The sequence below is a fragment of the Muntiacus reevesi genome, chromosome 20, assembly GCF_963930625.1.
Source record: "Muntiacus reevesi chromosome 20, mMunRee1.1, whole genome shotgun sequence".
Taxonomy (NCBI): domain Eukaryota; kingdom Metazoa; phylum Chordata; class Mammalia; order Artiodactyla; family Cervidae; genus Muntiacus; species Muntiacus reevesi.
Genome location: NC_089268.1, coordinates 13,163,141 through 13,179,394, shown reverse-complemented (window position 1 = coordinate 13,179,394; position 16,254 = coordinate 13,163,141). Strand labels below are relative to the sequence as shown.

The 16,254-nt window shown below is 43.1% G+C and overlaps 1 protein-coding gene across 3 annotated transcripts in view; it reads right to left on the bottom strand.

The window, feature by feature from the left end:
* Positions 1 to 4,102: 4,102 nt before the first annotated feature.
* Positions 4,103 to 16,254, bottom strand: part of TBC1D22B (TBC1 domain family member 22B) — an 80,511-nt gene continuing 68,359 nt past the window's right edge. Inside the window, exon 13 of one of the 3 annotated variants that reach the window (XM_065912834.1) lies at positions 4,103 to 5,447. In XM_065912834.1, coding sequence (XP_065768906.1) covers positions 5,412 to 5,447 — 36 coding nt within the window. In that variant the 3' untranslated portion in view covers positions 4,103 to 5,411. Of the gene's footprint in view, positions 5,448 to 10,911; positions 12,930 to 15,824; positions 16,143 to 16,254 lie in introns of those variants that run through there. The other 2 variants (XM_065912833.1, XM_065912835.1) reach the window with 2 other exon arrangements.

Below are 16,254 nucleotides of genomic sequence, written 5' to 3'. Positions count from 1 at the left end.
CAGCCTGGCAGGCTACAGTCCATAAGGTCACAGAGAGTCAGACATGATTGAAGAGACTTACCACATACACACTGCTTCATATACTAGTTAGGGTAATGATTGCTGCTGTAACATACAAACCCCACATTTCAGTGGCTCTACACAATAAGGTTTATTTTTCACTCAAATAATTACTCAGTGCAGTGTTCCTGATTGGGGGACAGCCTTCCATTAAATTACCCAGAACTCCAACAACTTCTCTTCTGTGGCTTCTCCCCAGGGCTTGGGTTCATTTGCATCCGGAAAGCAAAACAGGGGAGGAGAAAGTGGAGAAGGCACACCTACTTCTTAATGGTCTTGTCGCAAAAGGGACATATATTTTACTGGAACTAGTCACATGACACCGTCTACATCCAAGGAAGGCTGGAAAATGTAGTCCCTGGCTAATCAGCCAGTTTCCAGAAACAGGGACAGGCCCTCTGGGAAGGGCAGCATGGGTTTCGGTAGACAGCTGTCACTGCAGACTTTAGAACTCAAGTTAATGAATTAAAATGATTGGATCATAATGATCAAATCTTTCTCTTTCTCTCCACCTCTCTCATTTCCTTTCTTTTTATCTCCCTGGAATAGAGGTGGTATAAAAGAATGGTGTGTAAGTGATTGCCTTTTGCTCTGTGTTGTTCTGTGAGGCCAACCCCTACTCAATTCCTTGGTAAACCAAAGGCTACTACAGCATGGTAGTGAGGTGTATGGAGTCTGGAGCCAAGTTGCCTGGGTTCAAATCCCAGTTCTGCTACTTATTAGATGTGAGATCGTAAGTTACCTGACCTCTCCAAGCCTCACTTTTCCCATTTATAAGATGAGGGTCATGAAAATGATGGCATTAAACTTACAGGGTTGTTCTGAGAATTGATTTGGTTTTGGCTGCGCCTCCTTACAGCAGAAGTGTGGAGTCTTAACCCCTGGACCATCAGGGAAGTCCCAGAATTGATTTTGTTAATACCTGTAAGATAATTATGCTTGGTACATAGTAAGTACCAATAATTGCTAGCCATTGCTATAGAAAATGGGTTTCCCAGGTGACTCAGTGGTAAAGAATCTGCCTGCCAATGCTGGAGATGCAAAAGACTCAGGTTTGATACCTGGGTTGGGAAGATCCCCTGGAGAAGGCAATGGCAACTCACTCCAGTATTCTTGCCTGGAAAATCCCATGGACAGCGGAGCCTGGGGGGCTGCAGTCTTTGGGGTCACAAAGAATTGGACACGATTGAACCATAGAAGAATGGTCAGTTTCTGCAGAACCCACCCCCTGCAAGTAAAAACTATCTCCTTACACCTTTTCTACACTCCCTTGTCCAGACATAAAAACAAGATGTTTTCTTCTCTTTTAATTGGCAAGTTATAAAGTAGAAGTCCCTTGAATCAATTTTAGGGTCTTTTATTACCCATCTCCAGCATGATGGGTTTTTTAAATGTCTAAACCAGAGTTCCCTCTGTGAGCAAGGGTTGATCCACTCTGGTGGCATAACTCTGCCAACTGATTTGAAGCATGGTTCTCCTTTGGGAGGTTCAGTAAGGGTGAGGTGGGACTTTTTCATAGCGTTTTCAAAAGATAGAGCAGAGAAAAAAGGTGTCTTGATGTAGCATCTTAAGTGAGGTCCTGTGTTTCTCCTTAAGGACTCTTTAATCTTGAGATCACAGGTCAATTTTTCAATAGACTGCTACATTTAGTCACCCCGGGGATGGGGTGAAGAGTGAGTGCACAACTGGGTCTCTTAGACTTGGAGGAATTCAGGGTGAGTGACTGTTGGAGAGATAAGGCCCCAGATAGGGTGATCCAGCCTTTGTCTCTGGGGGTAGGGGGACAGGGGTGGCGAGGTGGGGCTGACAGCTCTACATTCTCTTTCATCCTACTTTTCTCTTATTCATTCATCCTCCCATCATCTCTTCTCTGTCCATCTTCAAAATGGAAGACTCTATGCTGAAAGAATCAAGGAAAGATGTCTTTTATTTTTGAAAGGGAACTTTTTAGAAAACCCGAAGTAGGCGAGGAGGGGGAAAGGGACCATCTGCTTTGGATGGCTTGTTTATTAAGTGCTATTTTATGTAAACATGGGGTTTCAAGTATAGAGCTGTAATATATTTCTGAAACCTTTAATCAAGTTTTATTATATTTTGGAAGTACTCAGGAGTCATTGAATTTATTATATTCTGCAGTTATCTGTAATCAGTAATTAGTGTGGATGATTTGGAGGTACTTGAAATTAGTACTGTAGGAAACGAACTTCCTCCTTTTTTGTTGGGGCCCTGGCTGTTTCTTTAAGCATCTACAACCTGGTTCAAATATTTATTACCCATCTGATTCTATTAAAGGGGGGTGAGGAGGTAGGCAAGAGAGAAGGAAAGAAGGCAGTGAGAATCAGCTATCAATAATTACTGCCTTGTTTTCCTCTCATTGCAGAGTTGGCTTCAGACTGTTATTTTTGGAAGTAATACATGGTATCAAGCATCTAATACAAAATCAGGCCTGGGATGACTTACAACTGAATCAGATCACTGTAAGTTGGCTACTCTGGGACTACAAAAATCACAAAGACTCATAACTTAGTGCACCTTTGTCCAGGGTTGGGGAAAGGGGCAAGAGTGGGGCTGTTCATCATTTGCAGAAGCTTGAGTTCTACAAACCAAGGTAATAATGCAATTTTCATCACATGTTTTTGGACTCATAAATTTATTGCACTAGTATTTATTATTCAGGACTTATTGAAATGTGCTTACATTTATTACAGCTAGTAGCAGCCTTCTCTCTTTCATTTCCATGATATTTGGAGTTGTGTTTTTCAAACAGGTTAACATTCAGTAATGAATCTTTTAAAACTAAGTATTAAAAAAACCTAAAGATCATGGCATCCAGCCCCATTACTTCATGGCAAGTAGAGGGGGAAAAGATGGGCATAGTGACACATTTCCTCTTTTTGGACTCTAAAATCACTGTGGATGGTGACTGCAGCCATGAAATCAGAAGATGATTGCTTCTTGGCAAGAAAACTATGACAAACCTAGACAGTGTGTTGAAAAGCAGAGACACTACTCTGCTGACAAAGGTCCGTGTAGTCAAGGCTATAGTTTTCCTAGTGTTCATGTACGGTTGCGAGAGCCAGGCGGTAAAGAAGGCAAAGCGCCAAAGAAATCATATCTTTGAACTGTGGTGCTGGAGAAGACTCCTGTCCCTTGGACAGCGAGATCAAACCAGTCAACCTTGAAGGAAATCAACCCTGGATACACATTGTAAGGACTGATGCTGAAGCTCCAGTATTTCGGTCAGCTGATGCAAACAGCTGGAAAAGTCTCGTTGGAAAAGTCCCTGAGGCTGGGAAAGATTGAGGGCAGAAGAAGAAAAGGGCATCAGAGGATGAGATGACTGGATGGCATCACTGACGAAATGGACATGAACTCGGGCAAACTTCGGGAGATGGTGAGAGACAGGGAGGCCTGGTGTGCTGCAGTCTATGGGGTTGCAAAGAGTCGGACAGGGCTGGGTGACTGAACAACAATCTTGACCACTATTTTTGAAAAATGGAATACAACAGAACAGGTCAGAGGCCATCACAAATAGTGAGAGCAGGTGCTGTTTGTGAAACGTTGCTCATATTTGTGTATGTATCTATATGGGTCTTAATGTAAAATGTGGTGGTGTTTTCACTAAAGGTTGGAAGGGTTTTTGGTTCTGGACAAGATGGAATAAGCCCACTGTAGTCACTATGCCAACGGTTACAACTAAATATTCTGGACAAAATACAACTACCTGAGAACTCTGCAAAGTAAACAAGCAGGCAAATTAGGGAGCTGGGAGAAGCTGTCTGTAATCGCTGAGTGTCGCAAAAATGTTTTCCTTTTTTCCTTCACAGCTTTGATCAGAGAGTAGGCCCCCTGCAGGGGAGTTCACAGTAGCAGAGTCAGCAAAAACTTCAAGAGAAACCTCCAAGAAAACAACTCTTGTTTCTTCCACTCTTCACACAGCTTTACTTCTGACACCAGCCCTGTGTGGGTTGTTTTCCACACCAACCAATTCTCTTAACTCTCCAGACACCAGCTGGGTGTCCTGAAGTTCAGTTCTGACACTAACTACCTGGAGTTAGTGCAGACCTCAGAGGTTCCGGGCTCATGCCCACAAGGATGTCCGTTTCAGATGCCAGTCACACGTCTCAGGATACCACCTTTACTTCTGAATAACTAGCTACAAATCAGGGGTTCCCATAACCCACCTCTTCCTCAGGTTTGATAATTTGCTATATCAGAAACTCAAGAAAACAGAACTCAAGGAAACACTTACTTACCTTTACTGGTTTATTATAAAGTAACGGCCAGATGAAGAGGTACATAAATGGAAGTCTGGAAGGAAGGGAGCTGAACAGAGGAATTTCTGTTCCTGTGAAATTGGGGAGCACCACTCTACCAGCATAGGGATGTGTTCAACTGGAATTTCTCTGATCCTCTCTGGTAAGATTTTTTATGAAGGCTTCATCACATAGGCACAATTCAATCCCCAACCTTCCTCCCTTCCCCAGAGGATGGGTGGTGAGGCTGAAAGTTTCCAAGCTTTTAATCATGACATAATCTTTCTTGTGATCCTGAATCTATTCAGGAGCCCACCAAGAGTCACCTCATTAGAACAAAAGATGCTCTTACCACTCAAGAAATCCCAAGGGATTTAGGAGATCTGCGTCAGGAACTGGGAGGTCAAGATCAATTGTCAGGAAAAAAGATAATCCTAAGGCCTAACAAAATCCTTGTTGTTTTTCGGTTGCTAAGTCACATCTGCCTCATTGAGACCCAATGAACCACAGCCTTCCAGACTCCTCAGTCCTCTACCATCTCAAAGAGTTTGCTCAAATTCATGTCCATTGAGTCAGTGATGCTATCCAATAACCATTTCATCCTCTGTCATCCCCTTCTGCTTTTGCCTTCAATCTTTCCCAGCATCAGGGTATTTTCCAATGAGTCAGCTCATTAGGTGGCCAAAGTACTGGAGCTTCAGCTTCAGCATCAGTCCTTCCAATGAATATTCAGGGTTGATTTCCTTTAGGAGTGACTTGTTTGATCTTGTTGCTGTCTAAGGGACTCTCAAGAGTGTTCTCCAGCAACACAGTTCGAAAGCATCAATTCTTTGGGTTCAGTCTTCTTTATGATTCAACTCTCACAGCCATAAATGACTAGTGGAAAAACCATAGCCTTGACTATATGCACCCCTATCTCTCAAAAAATTAAATGACTTTAGGAGCTCTGTGGCAGGAACCAGAGGCAGAGACCAAATACATATTTCTTTCACAAACCCCATCTCTCTGACCAGACTTGGGAAAAGGGTCGTTCCAAGTCAGAATTCTCATTAACATTTTTTTCTCTCTCTCCTGGACCGGTCCCAAGGGTAGCCCTCAATTCTGGAGCAGTGGTGGCAGCAGTATGGGCACCTGAAATTTCAAGAGAAACACTGTCATTCTGGTTAACTGATTGGGAAATGAAGCCTTGGTGAACCAAAGAGGATAGGGAGAATCCAAAAGAGGGGCCAGTTAGAGAAGGGGGGGGTTCCCCTAATTTTGTGTGTGAACTGGCACAATTTTTGCATCATCTGAACAAATCCTAAATAGCCGAGCAAAACCTCTGAAAAACTAAAATGACATTGGAACGACAGCCCACAGCAAAAGTGACAGAACCTGCAGTTTGAACCTAACTGGATTGATTCCTTGCTAAAACAAAACAAAATCAACGTTTTCTAGAGCAGGGGTCAGCACACTTTTCCCATAAAGGGACAGATATTACATAGTTTAGGCTTTGTGAATCATAGTCTATCACAACTACTCAACTCTGCTGTTGCTATGCCCAAGCAGCAATAGGTAATAATGTAAATAAACAGGCAGGGTTGTATTCCAACAAAACTTTACTTATAAAACAGGAGGAGGGAACTCCCTTGTGGTCCAGTGATTAGGACTCTGCATTCTTCACCAGGTTTAATCCCTGGTCTGGGAACTAAGATTTCAAAAACCTCGCAGTGCAGCCAAAAACAATAAAGAACAAAAGAGGAGGAGAGCTGGATTTTTAATAAGACCCAGAGTCTCATTCAGTAGCTCAGCAGTAAAGAATCCGCCTGCAATGCAGGAGACGTGGGTTCAGCCCCTGGGTCGGGATGATCCCCTGGAGAAGGAAATGGCAACCACTCCAGTACTCTTGCCTGGGAAATACCATGGACAGAAGAGTCTGGCAGGCAAGGAATTGGACACGACTTAGTGACTCACGACAATAACAGAGGCTCATACAGGGTACTCAAAGTGTCCAGGATACAATCCAAAATTGCTCAACATAAAAAAAAATTAAGAAATGTTAGAAGCCAAAACCATAATATTTGAAATTAATATTCCCTGTATGGGTTTAGTAGCAGAATGGAGGTGACAGAAGAGGAGTCAATGAATTTGAAGATGGATGAAGAGAAACTATCCAGTCTGAAGAAGAAACTATCCAGTCTGTTCTGAAGAACAGAAAGGGGGAAAAAAAGATTAAAGAACCTAATGAATAAGAGTGTTCGGGATTGTGGGTCTAACATTCTTTAGAATCCCAGGGGATGAGTAAGAGATTGGCGCAGAAAAAAAAAAAATTGAAAATGTAGCTGAAAGATTCTCAATTTTGGTGAAAGACAAGATTACAGATTCTTGGGACTTCCTTGAAGGTCCAGTGGTTAGGACTCTGTGCTTCCACTACAGGGGGCACAGGTTCAATCCCTGGTCAGGGAACTAAGATCTTGCATGCTACATGGTGTGGCAAAAATTAGAAAAAAAAAAGTACAGATTCAAGAAATTCAGTGACTCCCAAACAGGATAAATGCCAACCAACCAAACAAACCCTCCAAAAACTAAAGAAACAAAATGACCCAGTCAGACACATAATCAAACCCAAAGAAAAGAAAAAATATCTTAAAAGCACTCTCAGAAACAAAACAATATGGTGGTTCCTCAGACAATTAAAAATAGAATTACCATATGATTTGTCAATTCTACTTCTGGGTAGATACCCCAAATCATTGAAAGCAGGGTCTCAAAGAGATATCTATATACTCATATTTATAGCAGAATATTCACAATAGCCACACACACACACAAAAAAGGAAGCAAGCCAACTGGTGATGAATGGAAAAACAAAATAAATTATATGCACACAATGGACTACTCAGCCTTGAAAAGGGAAGCCTAACATATGCTACAACATGAATGAACCTTGAGGACCTTATGTTAAGTGAAATAAGCCAGTCACAAAGAGACAAATACTGTATGATTCTACTTATATGATGCACCTAAAGTGGTCAAATTCATAGAGGCAGAAAGTAGAATGGTGGTTGCTAGGGGCTGGGCAGAGGGGGAAATATGGAGCTATTAATGAGTACAGAGTTTCAGTTCTGCAAGATGAAGAGTTCTGGAGATGGATGGTGGAGATGATTGTATAACAGTGTGAATGTACTTAACACTCCAGTACACACACGCCCCTGGAGAAGGAAATGGCCACCCACTCCAGCATTCTTGCCTGGGAAGTCCCATGGACAGAGGAGCCTGGCGGGCTACAGTCCATGGGGTTGCAAAGAGTCAGATAAGACTTAGTGACTAAACAACAACAATACTATATAAATATATAACCATGCCGTGTGGTTTGTAGGATCTCAGTTCCCTGACCAGGGATTGAACCCGGGTGCTGGCAGTTTTAACCACTAGACTGCCAGCTCATTCCCCAGAAATGATTAAGATGGCAAATTTTATAATATGTATATGCACATTTTGCTACAATTTTAAAAAAGCCAGTCTGGTAAAAATGGTTAATTAGGTATAGAGCAATGATTTCAATTGCTAGGGATTTCTCATCAGAAATTGTGGAAGTGAGAAGACAGTGGGACATCGTTGTCCCACTGAAAGTGGTGAAGTCCCACTGAAGTGCTGAAAGAAAATAATTATATCTAGAGAGAATAAATTCAGGAATGAAGGCAAAATAAAGTCAGTTCTCAGATGAAGGAAAATTTAAGAGGACTACATACTTCCTATAAGAGAAGTGCTCAAGGGAGTTTTTCAGGCTGAAGGGAAATAATAGCAGAGGGAAACTTGGAACAGAAGGAATCAAGGAAGAACATAAATGGTAAATGTCTCCTCTTAAGTTCTTTAAAATATATGTAACTATTAAAAGCAAAAATTGTAACAGTATCTGGTAAGGTTTTCAATGTATCCTGACATAATTTACATAACAACCCTAATATAAAAGGTGAGAATATACGGTTGAGAGGCATCTACGTTTTACTCAAAGTGATAAAATACTAACTGTAGGTAGTTAGATTTGTGTATTATAATCCTGAGAGCAATGTCAGATATAACCAAAAGTGAATAGACATATTACAATGAAATACTAAAAAAATATTCATATAACCCAAAAGTGGCAGGAGAGGGGAGAGATATAAACAAAAAACAAACAGAACAAACAGAAACCAAATAAAATGGTAGACCTAAACATCAACCACATCAACATCATTTGTAAATGGCCCAAATGCATCACATTAAGAGATTGTCAGATTGGATTGGAGATCAAGACCCAACTATATCCTGTCTCTAAGAATCCCACATTAAATACAGGTTAAACGGCTGGAGAAGAAGGTTGGAGACCAGTGGCTTGAAGAGAAGGTCTGGGTTCTCCTCTCTCGGACAGCTGGGTGGGGTAGGACAGGTGTGTTAGGGTCATCACAGAGACAGGCTTGGTATCCACAGAGCAAGTTGTGGGGCCTCAGGATCTGGCTTCCAGATTCCCTACCTCCAGCTATCAGTTCAAGAAGGGACTTTCACATTCATCACCCAGGAGCCAAAGCTCACAGATCACCTGCTCAATCAAAATCAACATGGATTCTCCTTGCTTCTAAGAATGCTAATTGAACCTTTGCCAAAATAAGGAGATGCTCTGATTGGCTGTAGCTGTGGCTATCCTGGCAAGTTGGCACAGGCTCCAAAGAGTCTGGTCACGTACCACGTGCTGGATGTTCTCTGATCCTGTGTGAATCTCACCTTTTTCATCGTGAGTCTAATAAATTGACTTCTTGGAGTCTGCAGCAGCTTTCAAACTGGTCTCCAACCAGGAAGGGAGAACTGGAAGTCCTGAGGAGAGGTATGAAGGGCTCAGTTACAGGGCCTTAGGTTCTGACTCCTATCCTTGAAGCTTTACAAAGCTGTCTCTGACGTGCAAAGTCCAATCCAAGACAAGCCAAACTCTCAACATGAGATTCATGCCTCTAGGAGCAACAAGGTCACTAGCTGAGGAATCTGTGCCACTCTCTCCTCATTGATGAATAAAAACAGAAATAGGGCCTAGTTAAGTAGAACTGTAGAGGTTCTGATCGCAGAAAGAACAGATAAACTGCAGGTCAGAGTATGCCAAGATTTGTCTGAAAAGTTTTCACCAGTTTCCTAGTCATGATTAAACATATTTCAGAAAATGCTTAACTTTCTACATAAATGAAAAACAGAATTTTTGAATGAAGCCAAGTCTAGGTCAGTTATTTCCTCTACCAGTCTCAGGAACAATGAATGACCTCAGTCCAAATAAATATCATACCGAAGTACTGTCCATGTTTCATGAAAAAAGTTAAATTCTAAGTCTGAGCATGAACAATCACTTGAATTTCAGTCAGATCTATCCCCTATGCTTATCAGACAGTCTGGTCTCCATTTTCAAAAATTCTTATTGTAAATAATGCCACTCGAATCCTAGTATCTGTTCTTCCCTTCCTCCATGGTTTCGAATCCTGATTCTGAGCCAGGCATACGGTGTCCTGGAATAGACTAATCCCCTTACCTTGGGACTAAGTCCTAGCCTGTGAGTTGTAAGAGGAGATATTATGGAGCGGCCTTCAGGAACCTTATATAAAATACTGCTCACACATTTCCTGCATTTTTTCTCCTTTCTTTAATCCATCCTGTTGCTTGGAAAACGGATGTAGTAGCTGGAGTGCTAGCTACCATCTTGGCCAAGAAGACCTGGAGGAGTCCAGGTTCCTAAAGACTTTGTGAAACACATTCATCATACCAGCCCTGGGTTGCCTACTTTTGGACACTCATGGTAGCGAGAAGTGAATCCCCATGCTGTGTAAACCCAGCTGTTATTTTTGGTTTCTGCTACAAGTGGCTAAATTTAATCCTAATATAGCTTCTAGTGACTGAAACCAAGCAACACTCTCCAGTGAATCCTAGGGAGACGTTTTCAGTGGAGAAACTACCATTCCAGTCCATTCTTTGTAGAAGAAAAATGCAGTCAACTGCCTTTCTTAAGACATATCACAGTAAGGTTCCCAACAGAAAAACTACCTACCACCACCGAAATCTCAAAAACACCCAAACACAAACAAAATGACTCCAAGCGAAAACCTAATTAAGACCCTAAGTGAAGGCCCAGTCTGTGGAAGGCCTGTCCTCTGGTCCTCACTCTTGATGACCCTTCCTTGGCCTTGGCCTGGGTTGGGTTTTCCTCTGTGAACAATGAGGGTATTGAACTGGATGTCTCCAGGCTTTCATCTAGCGCTGAAATTCCAGTCCATTTTCTAACCTCCATGAGATTATATACTTCTTTTGCATAAATGAAATAAACCTCACGTGCTTTTCACAGTGTTTTGCACACGGCAAGGTGCCCTATACACATGAGCGATGAAGAATCACGAATCACATTTGCATCCACAGTATCCGGCACAGAGGAGGCGCTCGCAAGTGTTTACCGATATCCTCTGAGGCTGCCTTCCGCCTCCCGTCGGTCCTGTGCTTGCCCTACAGGAAGCTCGCCCCCCATGCTTACAGGCGTCAGCACGAGGAGCCTGACAACAGGAGACCTGAGGTTCGGGGTTACGCAAATCCATGGCAGAAAAATCAGCAGTGGAGGAGGAAATACACTATTTATTTACAGTTCTTTCACTTTATCCACAATTTCCCATACAAACATAAAAACTAAAAAAATAAAACCACCACTTGGGAACACAAGTGTCTTTCTTTAATTAGTCCGGTCGAGGGAGGACCACAGCCCTCTCACTCTGTGAAGGAGGCTATTGAGGCACACGGACGGGGAGAAGGAGAGGGCTGGAAAGAATGCCTGAGAAACAGCTCCCGGTGAGAAATGGAACATGCCAGCGCCACTGGGAGACTCAGGGCCTCGCCCACAGGGGGCACCGCCCAGCTTCCCCAGAGGGTGCCGGCTGCCTGCCACCTCCCCCTCCACCAGCATCCAACACAGGTCACCCACCTCGTGAGTTGCGTGGGGTGTGATGGTGACAGTGGGGGGGACACCAGATGCCTCTCTCTGGGAAGAGCCCCAGGCCCCAGGAACACACAGGAAACCCTCTCCCTTGGCACTGACAGTCAGTCACAGCTTATCTTGAATACAATGCTGACTTGTAAAAAAAAAAAAAAAAAACGTGAAAACCAAAGCCCTCCCCCAATTCCAGGGGAAAGGCAAGGGGGTAGAAACATGCAGAGGGGCTTTTGCCTCTGCAGTCCTGTCCCTGGGAGCGGGGGGAGCAGCTGGGGTGGAGGGAGGGGAGCTCTGACTGCCGAAGATGGGGAAGGAAGAGGGCAAATGCGTCTGGAGGCCTGGGGCTGGGGAGGGGAGGAGGAAGACAGGAAAAACTTGGAGACACTTATGCTGGGGAGGGCTCCCGACATCATCAGAGCAGCTCCATCTGTCGGCTGTGCTCACTGCGGCCGACGCCTCTTCACTTCCCTCACAGAATGGGCGCCCAGGAACCAACCTGGGGGCGCTGAAGTCACCTGCCTGGCAACTTCCTCTGTGCTAGTGACCTAGATTGCTTTCACATGTTGATGCACGTTATAAATATAAAAATCATATCTGCTACAAAGAAGACATATATTTATACATCTTTACCCATATACATAATAACACAATTTACACATAATAATATCTTGGAGTGGGTCATCACGGAAAAATGGGGGGGGTTTCGGAGAGGTAATAAGCCCCTTCTCCCTCCCCTGACCTGATCCTTCTCAAGGGATGCGTGTATACTTGGTCACTGGGGCCCTTCCCAGCTGGCTGTTTGATGGGGCTGGTCTGGACACATACGGACATTTGGACGTGTAACTAAATGTTGATGGGTGTGTACACCCACACACATACACAGACGCAGGCACACGTACAGACATCTGTGTGAGAAAAGGAAAAATAAAATTCCGAGCCCTTGGCTGTAGGTCTCTCCCCAGAGTTATAAGCATCAGTGCCTCCTCCGACTGAGAACAAAGCTCCTAGGAAGCTGCCCCTCACTGGCTTAGACTTGGGCAGAAGGGGAAGGGCTAGGAGTTGGGGGTAGAGGGGAGGGGACAGGAGTCTTTTGAAAACATAAGGCATTTTTGACCTGTGATCAAATCAAACTATGTCACAAAAAAGCAACAGTGTCAGTTGGGGCTGGGAGGCAAGAGACAGCCAGTCCACGTAGGGCAATGTGAGTTGAGACCCTGAGCCTTCCCCTTCTCTCCGGTTTCTCTTAAAGGGGCAGACAACCCTGTACCTCCTTTTCTGTCCTCTCCCAGAGCTGAGCCCATCCACGTGTCATGGAATACTGATAGTGGTCCAGGAGACCCGTCCGGAGACATGGAGTGGTGGACAGGCACGCCAGAAAGTTAAGACCTGGGCGGCGGATGTGAGCTTTCTACAGCAGGAGTGGCTCCTGGCCGGAGTCCACGGCTCGCACAGTGGCCACAGTGATCAGATTGCCATCAGAGATGGGGGCAGTCTGGGTCCCCCTGGGGAGACAGCACCTATCGGCGGTAGTGATTGGGGGCGTCGGCGAACATGTACTTGAGTCTATAGGCCTCGGCGAGGAGCAGCCCAATCTCTTCGTTGCCCCAGTGTATCGTAGGTAGGTTTTGCAGCAGCATAAGGAGACCCTGGAATGCAAGAAAGGACTTTATCATTTGATCACTGCGGGACTACTGACCAAGGGGCCCGCAGGCCGTGGAACAGAGCCCCTTCCTCCTGGGTCACCCATCCCCAGGGTCTGGCCTCCCTCCTCCCCTGCGGCACACGGCCCTCGGCCCCTAGTTCTCCTTCAGGAAGCCCTGAAAAGCCTCTGCTGAGTCTCTGATCCACTAACACCTGCCTCTTTAAAAAGATTATAAATAGAGGATGACAACAATACATGAGCATCTTTAAAGGAGAAAAATAATCACTCATCCAAATATACCTCTCTTAATTTCAAAGTATTCCTTTTCTGTCTTTTTTTCACATGCACATTTCTTTAAATAGCTGTAATCATAATTATGATTTTACATGCTTTTTAATCATCCTTTTTTACTATAATTTTTGTGTTTTTCTGCACAGCCTTCAAAAATGATTACTCTCAATGTTAGTTCTCCATCATGTGGCTATACTCTAATTTACTAAAACATTTCCCTTTTATTATATACTTCATTTATTTCCTTTAAGGAAAAAAAAAAAACAGCTTCATGGATAAGACTGCTACAAACCTTTTTGCATTGGACAATCTTTCGCCGAATCCCAATGTTTGCTTGTTAATCACTGTATTTATCCTCTGCTCTGTTCCCCAGAGACTGTCCTCAACCTACTTGTCCAGCTTATGTCCCACTATTCCCAAGGTATGAGCCTCATCCAGCCGGGTCCACTTCAGCCACATTTATCTGTGCCTCCAGGGTTTAATTTAGGTTGTTCCTTTTGCTTGGAACACCTCTTCTTTTTCTCCTCTACCTATCTAAATCCTATCCAATTTTCAAAGCCCAGGTCCCTCAATCAGCTCCATGGAGAGAGCCTATTAAAGAGGATATTAGAATAAAGAATGAATGTGAAATTTTAGGTTATCTCTATAATTTAGTTACCCTTGCCTTTGCTGCCACTTTGTGTTCTTTCTCTGCCTCTCTTTCCGAACTGGATCTTCTTATTTTTCTGATTATAAAAGAAACAGTAGCAAGACAAAACCCAGAAAGAGACTGACGGATTTGATACAGTTCTGAAACCTCATTATATCAAGGCACAAAAACAAGGTTAAAATACAAGAAAATTGACTACAGGAAAATATTTATAACACTTATAAAAGACAAAAGGTTAATATCTACAATAAAAAAGGAGTACCTAAAAATCAGTAAGAAGAAAAGGAAAACCACTAAATGAAAAAAAAAAAAACAAAAACGGATGCAAACAGATAATGTACAAAATGCCAATGGCCCATCAACATGCTGTAACCCTGCCACTGGCCGATGTGTGCCCTCTAGCAATGTTTCATAATTTTTAGTGAAGAGGTCTTGCGTATCTTTTATAATATTTCTTCCCTTAGGAACAGAAGTTTAGCTGGGCACAGAGATACACTGGAACATCACTGCTGTGTATGGCCAGTATGATAAGTTCTGGCCAATCTGGGGGGCAGTGTAACTCCTGGGTTCTGCCCTAAACTACTCCTCCCCTTCCTAGAAAACGGTGATGAATGGAGGAGTTTGAAGCAGTCATCTTACACCCTAAGAATAAAGCTATGTGTTGAAGATGGCAGAGCAACAAGAGAGAAGAAACCCAAGTCCTTGCCAACCCAGAGCCACGTTGGCCCTGGACTCACACTCCGCCTCTTAATGGAAGAGAAGCAAACAGCTATTTTGTTTGAAGCCACTGTTATTCTCTGGTCTTGGTTTCAGGAGACAAGTTCATATCATCTTAAACTCAGGCCACATCTGTCAAAACCAGAGATGCAGGGACTGCGCTGGCAGCCCAGTGGTTAGACTCAGTGCTTGCACTGCCGGGGCCTGGGTTCCAGCCCTGGTTGGGGAACTAAGATCCTGCAAGCTGCACAGTGTGGCCAAAAAACAAAACCCCAACCAAACAAACAATACCCCTCTCCCACAAAACAGGACAAAAAAAACAGAGGGGGAAAAAAAACAAACAGAAAACAAAGGGGAAAAAAATAAACCCAGAAATACACATGGTCTCTGATCCAGCAACTTAACTTCTTAGTACTTCTCCTTGGGAGACATCTGCACTCCTGTACAAGGGTCAGCACCACACCATTGCTTCAAATAGTGGGGAAAAGGACACGAGGGAGGCGCCTGTCAGTACCGGGCACTCAGAGAAAACAACTCTCCAAATTCTGAAATACAAGCAGCACCTATAATACGAAGCAGGACTGCATGTGTCAAGGTGCAAAGACACCAAAGACATTTTTAGGGGCAAAAACAAGCAAGTTGCAGAAAAATAGAGTTATGATCCCACTCAGGTAAGAGAAAATACAACTATATGTTTGTATATGCACGTATGTATGTAAAATTTTTAAAAGGCTAGGTGGTGAAACTGTTAACACTGGTTATACCTTTGGAGATGCGAGACTTGCTTTCTCTCATTATATTTCACCTCACTTTTAATTATTACAATAAAGTCTTTGTATATTACTTCTGTTACAGAACATTTTCCCCCTAGTAATACACATTTTCTGGACGCTTGTTTACTTTGTTGAAAATAATAGAGCACAAAATAAACCACCCTTAACTTCATAATTAAGAGGAAGCTACTTTTAAAGCATTCTGGCATATTTCCTTCCAGTCTTTTTTCTGCACATTTTTATACAGATGAAACATTTTCTCTAAATATTTTTGAATCTGTGTAGCACTTAGCATAAGCATTTCCTCTAATATTAAAAACTCCTTTTAGACATTTTCAATGGTCAAAGAATTTTCCATGATGCAGAAGTACCCTAATTTACTCAGTATCTTCCTGTTTTGAGCATTTAATTATTTCTGATTTTTCACTATAATGAAATTATAATGAACAGCCTTGTGCATAAAGCCATATTTTAGATTATTTCCTTGGGCTAAATTCCTAGGAATGAAATTACGTGTCAAAGGGCATGAACGCTTTAAAGGTACCTAAGACTCATCCAGAAAAAATGTTCATGTCCCTGGATCTTGAACAGGGCTGAATACTCTCATTCAACAAACCTGGCTAATTGTAAACGCTGTCCCTGGGTTTCCAAGCCTGAGAATTGAACTGAAAGCCACAAGTCAAGGGAATTCCCTGGCAGTCCAATGGTGAGGACTTTATGCTTTAGCTGTTGAGTGCACAGGTTCGATCCCTGATCAGAGAACTGATCAGATACAGCAAGCTGCACACTGCGACCAAAAAAAAAAAAAGATTTTTAAAAATGAAGACAAATCTGTAAAATGGAATACCCTGCACTCAAGTTATCAATGCTTTCACAATTTTTGTATAAGCATGTACTCG